Source organism: Cajanus cajan, chromosome 4 (genome assembly GCF_000230855.2).
Source record: "Cajanus cajan strain Asha chromosome 4, NIPB_CcT2T_4, whole genome shotgun sequence".
Lineage (NCBI taxonomy): Eukaryota > Viridiplantae > Streptophyta > Magnoliopsida > Fabales > Fabaceae > Cajanus > Cajanus cajan.
In genome coordinates this window covers 65,916,693-65,929,973 of record NC_138520.1, presented here as the reverse complement: position 1 = coordinate 65,929,973, position 13,281 = coordinate 65,916,693, and the positions used below count along the sequence as shown (strand labels likewise).

The window sequence follows — 13,281 nt, the reverse complement described above, 5'->3', positions numbered from 1 at the left end:
ATACTCAGCTACCTCGTCGTCAGAAACACGGAGGTATGCAGCTACCGAGGTTGTCAGAAACACCGAGGTATGCACGACCCTAGATAGGGCAAACTCACGCTACCGAGGTTGTCAGAAACACCGAGGTATGCACGAGCCTGGAGAGGCGACGACTAATACTCAGCTACCCCGTCATCAGAAACACGGAGGTATGCAGCTACCGAGGTTGTCAGAAACACCGAGGTATGCAACGAGCCTGGAGAGGCAACGACCAATACTCAGCTACCCCGTCGTCAGAAACACGGAGGTATGCAGCTACCGAGGTTGTCAGAAACACCGAGGTATGCACGAGCCTAGAGAGGCGACGACTAATACTCACCCTGGAGAGGGAAAACTCACGCTACCGAGGTCGTCAGAAACACTGAGGTATGCACGAGCCTGGAGATGCGACGACTAATACTCAGCTACCGACGTCGTCAGAAACACGGAGGTATGCAGCTGCCAACGTCGTCAGAAACACGGAGGCATGCAGACCCTGGAGAGGGCAAACTCACGCTACCGAGGTTGTCAGAAATACCGAGGTATGCACGAGCCTGGAGAGGCGACGACTAATACTCAACCTGGAGAGGCCACTCAACAATTTTCCCACCGGAAGACACTACAAGTCGGAAGGATGGCTTACTCCCCGGACAATTGGGTCAACTCCTTTACTTGTCAACCGGTACACCAAAAAGCCGTTCGACTAAGTAAAGGGGGGGCAGCTGTAGACCCCTAAAATTGTCCGGGTCAGAAATAAAGCTCAAAGACTCTCAAAGACCGAAGGAAAGTCAGCCAGAAGGACTCCTGGAAGACCCTAGGATGATTCTTTGTAGGTCTAGAAGTCTTAGAGTAGCTTAGAATAAGGGTGTGCGAGGATTGGAGCTCAATACACCCTCCTAGAGGTTCAGTACGGTCGTACTGAGCCATTTGAACTACAATACGGCCGTAGTGAAATCAATACGGCCGTACTGAAGTTTTTGAACTTCAGTACGGCCGTACCAAATTCAATACGGCCGTACTGTAGTTCAAAAACTCAGTACGGCCGTAGTGAAATCAATACGGCCGTACTGAAGTTTTTGAACTTCAGTACGGCCGTACCAAATTCAATACGGCCGTACTGTAGTTCAAAAACTCAGTACGGGCCGTATTGACCTCCCAGGCCGTATTGCGCCTCAATCCTATAAATAGGACGTCATTGGCACGTCCTCCCACACTTTTTCCACACTTCTGGACCCTCGTGCTGAGTATTCTTGGGTTTTTGAGCTATTCTCTGCCCTAGAAGTCTCTCCGAGAGCCAATCCGACGAAGTTCTTGAGTCATGAGCCATTAGCTTGAGACTCGAACAAGTCGAAGGGAAATCTCTTTGATTTTCATAGTAAAAATTATCTTTAGGGAAAGGAGCGAGCGGACGTGTAGTGGGAAGGAGCGCCAAAAAGCCTCCTAAACTTCGTTTTGAATATATAAAAGCCCGCTTCGAAGGTTTCTTTCCAAATCCCTTCTTTTACCGCTTTTATTTATTGCTTTTTTATTGTCGCATTGCATGTTTAGAGTTTTCATCATGTAAATATTTTACTCATAATCGTTTCTAATAAATAGGGGTAATTTAGTAACTTTACACTATTATTTATGAAATAATCCGTCATAGGGAACCCGAAAGGGGCGTTGTGGGGTGCTAACACCTTCCTCGCACGTAACCGACTCCCTTACCCGACTCTGGTTGTAATGGCCAAAGTTGATTTGTGAAAATCAATTGCCTTATATCTTTTTCCAATGTTTTGAGTAAAACATTGGTGGCGACTCCAAGAACCCCTTCTTTTTGCGAAAACCACTAATCCATGGAGGGTCCCGCTTGGGATTAACATGGATTGGTGAGAGCCATTTAAACAAAATTGTTAGCTCGATGAGGTCTCAGTTTGAGAATAAGTCGTTCTAACAATCCATCATCTTTCAAAGCTTAAAAAGAGTCCGACCATCGTCGCGAATGCCAATGTCCGTTTCGGCGGGTGGCGACAAGCTGCAGCTGCGTTTTTTTTTTTGAACTTTTTTTTTTAGGTCCCATGTGGAGCTTGGCAGAGAGTTGAGGCTGCAACCTTGGGTGAGGGTTGCAGCTCTGGACCCCTGGACGTGAAACAGAGAGTGAAGGCTTGAGCCTTGGAACCGGGGCTTGAGCCCTCGTATCAGAAATTTTTTTCCAAGTTTTTCTGCTAAATCCGCTGTAGCCGTGAATGAGGGTTGTAGCTCCGAGACTTGAACCTTCACATTTTTGCTTCCTTTTTCACTCTTTTATAACTCTCAACCTCTCTAAAACTTATTCCTTCACCCCTACATTTTTAACAACTATAATGAACTCCCAATTAACAAAACAATCACACAATTAACGAAGTGCAACTAACATGACACACAAAACATAAGATATGCAATGACACATGAATATCATACATTCAAACATGCATTGATAATACCACATCATTTACTCATGAAGCTAAAGTAACATAACAAGCAGTAACCAAGATATGAACTTAGCAAAACACAAACATGCAAAAACTAAAACTCAATCTATAGTTAATTATGCAAACATGTTAAACATGCTAATTTAATGTCTTTAGCTTGACATTTGTTCATGATCAAATTTCTTGAAGATTTGTAATGGTAGTGAGCCTCTCAACTTCACCACCCAAGTAAGGTTTGAGTCTTTGACCATTGACTATCCATGTTCTTCCAGTGGTAGGTTCCTCAAGTTCAATTGCTCCATATGGTTTGACATATTTAATTACAAATGGGCCTGACCACTTAGATTTGAGTTTCCTAGGGAAAAGTTTCAACCTGGTATTGAACAACAATACTTATTGGCCAGGTTGGAAGTTCCTGTTCAGAATTTTCTTGTCATGGTATAGCTTAGCTTTGTGCTTGTAAGATCTAGAAGACTCATAAGCTTGCAACCTCATTTCTTCTAGTTCATGCAATTGAATTTTTCTCTTTTTACCAGCTGCTTTCATATCAAAATTCAAGGCCTTCAAGTCCCAAAATGCTTTATGCTCCAAATTCACAGGCAAGTGACAAGCTTTACCAATGAACTTATCCAATTCTTCATTAGAGATAAGCAAAGCCTTCTCTAGTGGCGATGAACTCTTGAAATCATTTTGAGTTTCCAAGTACAAATCATCTAATACATCAATTCTAAAGCAATCTTTGTTGACTTTTGGAAACTTCATTTCTTCAAATACGTTGAAACTCACTTCCTTATCTTGGACTCTCACTTTCAAATTTCCATCATTCATGTCAATGATAACTCGAGCTGTCTTCATAAATGGTCTGCCCAAGATCAAAGGAACCTCTGTATCTTCTTCCATATCCATTACTACAAAATCAACCGGGAACATAAACTTATCAACCTTCACAATCATATCTTCCACTATACCATGTGGAAGCTTGATGGATCTATTTGCCAACTGCAAGGTCATTCTGGTAGGTCTTACTTCCACTTCTCCTATCTTCTTCAGCATAAATAAAGGCATCAAGTTAATACTAGCTCCAAGGTCTAAGAGTGCCTTACTCACTGATAAATTACCAATTGATACAGGGAGAGTGAAACTGCCTGGATCTCTAGACTTCTGAGGTAGAGACTTCTGTATAATAGCACTGCATCCTGCCTCAAGCTCTATAGTCTCTTCTTCAAGAATTTTTCTCTTCTTAGTCAACATTTCCTTCATGAACCTAGCATAAGTGGGCATTTGCTCCATGGCTTCAGTGAAGGGAATATTTATTTGGAGCTTCTTAATGATGTCCAGGAACCTTGCAAATTGTCTTTCTTTCTCTTTCTTAGATGGAGCATGAGGGTAAGGTAGGTCTTTGATAGGAACCGTAGAAATTACCTCCTTGCCCTTCTTCTTATTCTTTTCTTTCTCCACTCCATTTTTTTCTTGTTCTTTTTCTTTTTCACTTTCCTTTTCACTCTCCTCTTTTTTATTTACATTCTCATCTTTATTGCTTTCTTCATCTTCCTTCTCAATCTTCTTCTCAACCTCCCTCAACTGATCATTTCCTTCTCCTTCCACTCTCTCATTTTTTTCACTCACCCCAACATCACTACCTACCACCTTCCCACTTCTTGTTGTTATGGCTTGGCAATACTCCTTGGGGTTGGTCTCGGTGTTGGCTGAAAATGGGCCTCCAGACATGTCAGCTAATTGCTTAGCTAGCTGACCCACCTGTACTTCTAAATTCTTGATGGAAGCTTCAGTATTTTTTTGGTTGTTCATAGAAACCTGCATGAATTGGTTTAGAGTCTCCTCCAATTTATTGATTCTTTCATGCATAGAGGGATACACATGTTGTTGTTGTTGTGGTTGCTGTGGTGGCCTATTGGATGGTCCAGCTTCATTCCTCCACCCATAACCTTGGTTGCTATTAGCATTGTTTCTCCACCCTTGGTTTCCCTGCATATAATTGTTAGTATTGTAATTGCGGGAATTAAAGTTACCTCCTTTTGGTTGGTTACCCAAATAATTGACTTCTTCTTCATTAGAATTTGTTGCACAATAACCATTTGGGTGCTCTCCCCCACAAAAATCACATCTAAGAGGAGGGTTTGGCTGAATTGGAGGGGAATTAATAGCATGAAGTTGTTGTGGTATCTTGGCCATTTGCTTAGTCAGGGCTTCAATTTGTTGAGATAGCAACTTGTTTTGAGCCAAGATTGCATCATTTGTGCTCAGATCCATAATTCCTCTTTTGTGAGACTGATGTCTACCATGCTCAGCTTGATGATCAGAAGAAGCCAAGGACTCTATGATCTGAGTAGCTTCCTCTGGGCCTACAGACATCATAGTACCACCAACTGCTGCGTCTAATAACATCTTCACCTCAGGTTTGATTCCATTAACAAAGAAATTGAGTTGAGCTATATCTTCAAACCCATGGTTAGGAAATTTTCTGAGCAATGATTTGAATCTTTCCCAAGCTTCACAAAATGGCTCATCCATACCTTGCCTGAAAGTAGTGATTTCTGATTTGGCCTTGATATACTTGGATGAAGGATAAAATCTATTCACAAACTTGTTCTCCACATCATTCCAACTTGTTAAACTTTGATTAGGATGAGATTGTAGCCATATTTTAGCTTTTCCTGTCAACGAAAATGGAAACAATCTCAAGTACACAGCTTCTTCATCACCTTCAGGAATGCCCATTGTACCACAAAGTTCATAAAAATTGGAAAGATGTGAGTAGGGATCTTCATGATCAAGTCCAACAAATTGTTGTGAGCTAACCAAGCTGAGAAAAACAGGTTTTATTTTCATGGCTCTAGAAGTGTTTGGAGCTACAATACTAGAGAAGTGCCTTGGACCTTGATGTTGAGCATAATCTCCCAAAGTCCTTCTAGGAGGCCTAGCTGGTCTAGGTCCACTATTGTGAGTGCCTTCTCCTTCTTCAGCCATTTCTATTTCAGGGAATGGTTGATTGGAAGAAGTTGATGAAGATGGAACAAAGAATTCTTGTTGTTGCTTCTGGAGTCTTTCCAACTGCCTAAGTCTCCTTGTCCTACTATTGTTTCTCCTTGCCGTTCTCTCAATTTCAGGATCAAAGTGTAATTCTTCGGCTGGAGTTTTCCCTCGCATACAAGTACAAGAAGTCTGCACAGATGGGTGAGCCCAAGAAACAAGACAATTGTATATATAATATAAATATTTACAAAATAACTATTCACAAATCACAAGAAATGGAAATTGCTAAATATCCGTACCAAATCCCCGGCAACGGCGCCAGAAACTTGGTGAAGGATTTTTCACTCTTGGCAAGCGGACCAAGCTTCGTTGTAGTAATTTGATATCGTCCTCAGTGATTTGGGAATACTAGTAATTTCCTTTCTTGTTTATAGAGAACATGGATGAAATATTGATTTAAGTTTATAATAAAGCAATTAAAAGCAATAGTGTCAACTTAGTAGAAAACCTTATATGAGAAAAAGATTGGATTCAAATGTACTTTCTAACTCTTTTAATCTTCATCAAATAAATATGACTCCACTTCTATTACTTCCATGTTCAATAATTAGCTCAATCAGATTCCTCAAAATTGAGCCCTAAGGTGATTAACCCTAAACATGATTCCTCTATGATTTAAGATTAATACCTTGCATTAAAACAATAACATGAACCAAAATGGCTAACAAAATCAAGTCTATTCCTAGAACAAGAGATTATTAGGTGAATGATTTAGTTCAGGGTTTTGAAAATGTTTCCCAACAAAGTTCAAAAACCTAATATCATAAAACGGGTGATCAAACCGGATTAAGCATTAAGAGAAGAATCAAACACAAGTAATAGAACTGAATATCATATAAATCTAAGAAGAAATAGAGTTAGTAGTTACATTGAATCCAACCCAAGAGAAACTAGCCACTCATAGTGAGGGCCATAGCAAATAACAAGATGAGATTACACAATAGAAGAGAAGAAATGAAGATGGGTCCTTGTTCCCAAGCAAGCCAATCTTCAAATCTAATCTTCAAGCTCTCCTCTTCTCCTGGGTGATCTTTCTCTCTGTGCTTCTTTTGTTTCGTTTTGTTTCGATTCCCCCTTTTTTCCTTCCTTTCTTGCCCTAAAATACGTCATGTCCAAGTGAAAGTTGGGATTTTTAACCCATGGCTGCAGCTCTGGATGTGTGGCTGCAACTTTAGAAGTGTTGCAAGACACACAAAGCTCCAAGGCTGTAGCTCTGGAATGGGGGCTATAGCTCTGAATGTCTGGACTGCCCAAAATGTTCCAAGGCTGGAGCTCTGGTTTCATGGTTGAAGCTTCAACTCTCTAGAATTGGTTCAGGCTTCGTGGCTGCAGCTTTGGCTTTGGAGCTATAGCCTTGGATTTCCAACTTCATCAAAATCTACACAAAAAGAAAATATTTTCAACCAAAGAAACTACACTCTTGTAACTCCTTAGATTAATCTTAGTTCATCTATTTGGAGGGTCAAATACAACCAAAATTACTTACATCTCTCCCAAAAAGAGTGCCAAATTAAGCATAAAAATATGCAATTTGAGCACTTATCAATTTGGTCTCTCAAGGATACTATTTAACAAAACTGCACTATTCAATGTGTTTTGTCCTTACTACACATTTTTTGAGAAACTTCCCAGAATGTCACCCATTCCTATATTACTCCAAGTCAAGCACACTTAACTGTGGAGTTTTGATGAGATAAGCTACCAAAAAAAAGATGCATGTTGTTAGTATAAGTAGTACAAATTAATTCATTTAAGTCATCTTCAACTATACAATCTCATACGTATACTATTTTTGGATCCCTATCTTTTTGGTGTGTCCAGATCGCTATAAAAATATAATAATAATTATATTGCCAATAATTATATCTAATTAATCTTATATATATATATATATATATATATATATATATATATATATATATATACTTACTTGTATAATTAACAATCTACTTATTTCTATTTAAAATTAATATTATGATACAATTTAAATTATTTATTATAAATTTAAAAGTTTAAATAATAATTTATATATTTTAAAATGATAGGGATTATAATAATACTAGTGTAACTTTTACTAAATATTACACCGCTCAATAACTTTATAATAAATGTGAATTTTGTAAATCCAATCGTTAGATTGAAAGTTCATATCACTTTATATGTTTATATCAAATTTTGTTAAAATTGAACAACAACTTGAAGGTAATCAAAGTGTTCATATTTTAGTATATTTTGAAATGTATATATTACGTTAATTTTATTTTATAAGAATGAAGTATCAAATCATCTTGAATTAATATAAAATTTTGTATATATTAGCTAAGAGTAAAAAACTTTCAATCTAACGGTTGAATTTATAAAATTCACATTTAATATAGAGCGGTGTAATACTTAGTAAAAGTTATACCGGTGTTATTATAACCCTTCTCTTTTAAAATATTATTTTTATAAATTAAATTTTAACATGTTAAATAAATTATTAATTAACTTAATATATTTATTCATCCTTGTCGCCACCGGCCCGAAACGGGCTTTCGGCATTCGCGAAGGATGGTTGGACTCGTTTTATTTGTTTTAAAAATGTGGATTGCTAGAATGACTTATTCTCAAACTGAGACCTCGTCAAACGAGCAATTTTATTAAAAGGCTCACCAATCCATATTAATCCCAAGCGGGACCCTCCATGGATTAGTGGTTTTCGTAAAAGGAGGGTTCGTGGAGTCGCCACCAATGTTTTACTCAAAACATTGGAAAAAGGGATAAGGCAATTGATTTAAAAATCAACTTTGGCCATTACAACCAGAGTTGGGTAAGGGAGTCGGTTACGCATGGGGAAGGTGTTAGCACCCCACGGCGCCCCTTTCGGGTTCCCTATGGCAGATTATTTTTAAAAGAACAGTATAAAATTACTAAATTACCCCTATTTATTCTAAACAATTATAAATTGACTATCTACATGATGACAGTTTAAATATGCACACAGAAAGCAGTAAAAGGAAGGATTGAAAGGAAACCTCTTGAAGCGTGCTTTTATATATTGCAAAGAACTGGGAAGCGTTTTGGCGTTCCCTCGCTCTACAAGCCCACTCCTCGCTCTCCTAGAACAAAATTTTAACTAAGGGAATCAAAAGATTTCCCCTCAACTAGGTTCGATCCTCAAGCAAAATGGCTCGGGGCTCAAGAACTTCGTCGGATCGACTCCCAGAGAGATTTCTAGGGCAGAACACTGCTCAAAAACCCCAGAATACTCAAGGAGGGAGTCAAAACTCCGTGAAAAAGTGTGGAATGACGTCCAATTGACGTCATATTTATAGGGAATAGGCGCAATACGGCCTACAGGGGCAATACGGCCGTATTGAAATTTTTGAACTTCAATACGGTCGTATTGAAGTTCAGTACGGTCGTATTGAAGTTCAGAAATTTCAATACGCCCGTATTGAGTTCGCTGCGGTTGTATTGAAGTGTCAATACGGTCGTACTGACTTCAGTATGGCCGTATTGAAGCTTCAATACGGCCGTATTAAGTTCAGTACGGCCGTATTGGGCTTTTTCCCTCCACTTCTTTATTTTGAGCTATTCTAAGACCTCTAGACCTACAGAGAACCCTCCTAGGGCCTTCGCGGAGTCCTTCTGGCTGATTATCCTTCAGTCTTCGAGAGTCTTTAAGCTTTATTTCCGACCCGGACAATTTTAGGGGTCTACAGCTGCCCCCCCTTTACTTAGTCGGACGGCCTTTTGGTGTATCGGCTGACAAGTAAAGGAGTTGACCCAATTGTCCGGGTATTGTGCCGACCTTCTGACTTGTAGCGTCTTCCGGTGGAAAAATGTTGAGTAGCCTCTCCAGGTGGGTGCATACCTCGGCGCTTCTGACATCCTCGGTAGCTGAGTTTACCTTCTCCAAGGTCAACTTCACTCGATGCCCGAGCCGGAAGTTGGACATCAACGCGCCTCTGATGACGCTGATGGTTGAGTACCGCCTCTCCAGGCTTAGCTTCACTCTTTGTTCGAGCCGGAAGCTAAGTATCCTTGTGACGACGGTGGGCAGTGTGAGTTTTGCCTCTCCAGGCCTTGCTTTGCTTGTTGCCCAAGCTGGAAGCTGTAAGTACCGTCTCTCCAGGCTTAGCTTCACTCTTTGTTCGAGCCGGAAGCTAAGTACCTTTGTGACAACGGTAAGCGGTGAGTATCCCTTTTCCAGAGATAGCTTCGCTCATTGCTCGAGCCGGAAGCTGCATACCTCCGTGTTTGTGACGACGGGGTAGCGTGAATATCTCCTTTCCAGGGATTCGTGATGATTTTGTCTCCACAGTCCACGATGCTGCTTCGACGGTTTTTTTGATTTTGTGCCACTAAGGGCTGGATAACGCAGGGATCCGTCTAGGGGATGTGCAGTTACTCATAGGTTCTTGTGTCCCAACTTTCCATTGCGTTAGTTGGTTCCCACTGGGGAATTTCTGATTCCTTTGGGTGCAGACACAGATGCTCTTTCTCTCTGAGTTGAGCGATGCCTTATGTTTGGCTGACGTCCTTTTGACGTTGGTGGAGTATCCCGGTTATCCTTATTCGGGTAACTCTTTTTGATTTTCTGATTTTTTGCTGCCTCTGTGTAGGCTGTTATCCGCTGGGGATTCTGGATGTTGATTTTGTCTCCACAGTCCACGATGCTGCTTCGACGATTATTTTTGATTTTTGTGCCACTGAGGGCTGGATAACGCAGGGATCCGTCTAGGGGATGTGCAGTCATTCACAGGTTCCTGTGCCCCAACTTGCATTGCATTGTTGGTACCCTTGGGGAATTTCTGACTCCTTGGGGTATAGACACAGATGCTCTTTCTCTCTGAGTTTGAGCGATGCCTTATGTTTGGCTGACGTCCTTTGACGTTGGTGGAGTATCCCGGTTTATCCTTATTCGGGTAACTCTTTTTGATTTTCTGATTTTTTGCTGCCTCTGTGTAGGCTGTTATCCGCCAGGGGATTTTGTCATTGGTTTGTGATTGGCCTCTTCTGTTAGGCAGATCATCTTGATGTTCAATGATAGGCTGAGAGCCGGATTCCACTTGGGGAATGATTATTGATCTTCTTTTTTTTTTTTTTTTTTTTTCTCCTTCTGCAGGGATGCCTCTTGAGTAGGCGACTGGGGATTTGGGGATCTTATGTATCCCAGAGTATTATTTAGGAAGCCTCTACAGGCTTAGCCTCACTCGACACTTGAGTTGGAGAGCTATCTTCACTGAGGAAGTTTAAGTCCTTTGACTTGGATATTCTGCTTGGGTGATCGCACTTCCATTGGGGATTGCGTCGATTTTGCTTTGATAGCTCTCGCTGGGGATTCGTTCCATGAGCTTGAGTTGAGGTTTTCTCTGGGGAGTATTATTTCTGCGAGCCTCTCCAGGCTCATTTATTCTGTACAGTTGGGGGAGTATTATTTCTGCAAGCCTCTCCAGGCTTTAGTTATTCTGAGGAAGTATTATTTCTGCAAGCCTCTCCAGGCTTAATTATTCTGAAAGAGTATTATTTCAGCAAGCCTCTCCAGGCTCAAATATTCTGAGAGTATTATTTCTGCAAGCCTCTCCAGGCTTTAGTTATGATGAAAGAGTATTATTTCGGCGAGCCTCTCCAGGCTCAATTTTTCTGAAGGAGTATTATTTCGGCAAGCCTCTCCAGGCTCAATTATTCTGCGGGAGTATTATTTAGGCAAGCCTCTCCAGGCTCAGTTATTCTGAGAGAGTATTATTTCGGCGAGCCTCTCCAGGCTCAATTATTCTGTATGATTTGTTAGATTTTCTGTATTTTGCCCTTTTTTCGATTTTGGCTTTTTCTGTGTTTTTGCCTTTTTTGTTGAGTTCGGCTTTTTCTGTATTTTTGTTGATTTCTGTATTTTTGCCTTTTTTGTTGGTTTTGGCTTTTTCTGTATAGAAATGTCTCAGTTATTCTGAGAGAGTATTATTTCGGCGAGCCTCTCCAGGCTCAATTATTCTGAGAGAGTATTATTTCGGCGAGCCTCTCCAGGCTCAGTTATTTTGAGAGTATTCTTTCGGCAAGCCTCTCCAGGCTCAGTTATTTTGAGAGTATTCTTTCGGCAAGCCTCTCCAGGCTCAGTTATTTTGAGAGTATTCTTTCGGCAAGCCTCTCCAGGCTCAGTTATTTTGAGAGTATTCTTTCGGCAAGCCTCTCCAGGCTCAGTTATTTTGTATGACGCTGTTGATTTTCTGAATCTTTGCATTTTGTTTGCTGCTGTCATACACAAGCAATTTTTCCTATTTTTTCTAATTTATGTAGTTGCCTCATGACGAGGTCTTTGAAAATTTCTTTATGGCCAATACGGCCGCATCCATTTCAGTATGCCCGTATTGAATTGAAAATTTGTTCATAACCCTAATTTTGGTACGGGCGTACTGAACATGATACGGGCGTATTGTTTTTTCTGAAGTTTATATATTTTTTGTTTTTTCAATAAACAGAGAATAAGTGATCTTCCAGTACACCTATCATCTGTATGCATGTATGCAGTATGATGCACCTAATTCTATTTGATTCTTTTTTCAAAAGAATTAACCGATGCGTTTTTGTGTTTGGATTTTGCCATTCCTCCAGACGGACTGTGCTCTGCCGATTTCTGTTACCGAGGAATGATGCATATTTGATTTTGGTGTCATCAACCAAATGATTCTTCCCTTTCTTTAGAAGATGTGTCAACCCTCCTATTGACCACTATATCTCCATGTTTCCACTAGATTATTCAAAAATCGTTGGGACAAGAGAGAAAAGAAGGAAAGGATATATATTTTCAAAAGTTTGTGTTTTAGAGGGGATTATTTTATTTTTGAAAAATGGTTTTTGTAAGAATGGCTGGCCAATGGCAGGCTTATTGTGTTTAGGTTTGTTCGATTAAACACTTATGAGGTTAAGCACATCTTTGTTATTAATGATTGTGTTTTGACAACTTGGATAGCTTTTCTTGAGCCCCTTGTTGAATTCAATTGATGGTACCATCATGGATTTATTCTGTTTTTTCCTTTTTTGATGGCTCTTACTTTTGCCTAAAACACCCATTTGTGGTGTCTTAGCGGGCTTTTGTTTTTATTCATTATTTTGTAACCCTAATTTTTGCCTAGGTCACCCTTTTGTGGGATTCCTAGCGGGTCTTTTGCTCTTATTTTATAACCCTAACTTTTGCCTAGGTCACCCTTTTGTGGGATTCCTAGCGGGTCTTTTGCTCTTATTTTTGCGCAGTCCCCTTTTTGGGTTTCCTGCCGAGCTTATTATCTTTAGGATTTCTTTTATCCATGATGGCACTTATTGATGCCAAGAAAAGGTGCTCCAAGCTGTCATGCACACTTCCACATAAAAATGATGCGGGTTTATTGATTATTTAAGACGATTTTAACCTCACTTATGTTCATTCAAACAGGGTTAAATAATGTGGTCTAGAATTTTATTGCAAGCAAGAAAAGAATCAATAAGAAATTAATGAAGAATGATTTTATTATAATCATAATGGAAACATGTGCCCTATCGAGGCTCGGGGGTCGGGCTGTCCCCGAGGAGTGATCTCTAATAGTCACTGAGTCTATACATCCCTATCGGAAGGAGAAAAACATTTGACGACGACGACGACCGGCCTTGACGATTGTGAACCGGCCTTCCTAAAGATCTGGCTTAAAGAACGTCGAGAAGGATCTTTGTTCCTCTTCGTTCTTTGATCTTTATTAGGGTTGTATCCTAACCCTTGTTTCCCCGGATCGTCCTTGATAATGGGTAG

The 13,281-nt window shown here is 40.2% G+C and overlaps 1 protein-coding gene across 1 annotated transcript; it reads right to left on the bottom strand.

The window, feature by feature from the left end:
- Positions 1-2,861: 2,861 nt before the first annotated feature.
- LOC109793496 (uncharacterized) lies at positions 2,862-5,636 on the bottom strand. The gene is made up of 2 exons (XM_020352961.2): positions 3,990-5,636; positions 2,862-3,836 (listed from the first exon to the last, which is right to left on the bottom strand). The coding sequence occupies exons 1-2, from the start codon at positions 5,634-5,636 to the stop codon at positions 2,862-2,864; spliced, it is 2,622 nt and encodes an 873-aa protein (XP_020208550.2).
- Positions 5,637-13,281: the final 7,645 nt, after the last annotated feature.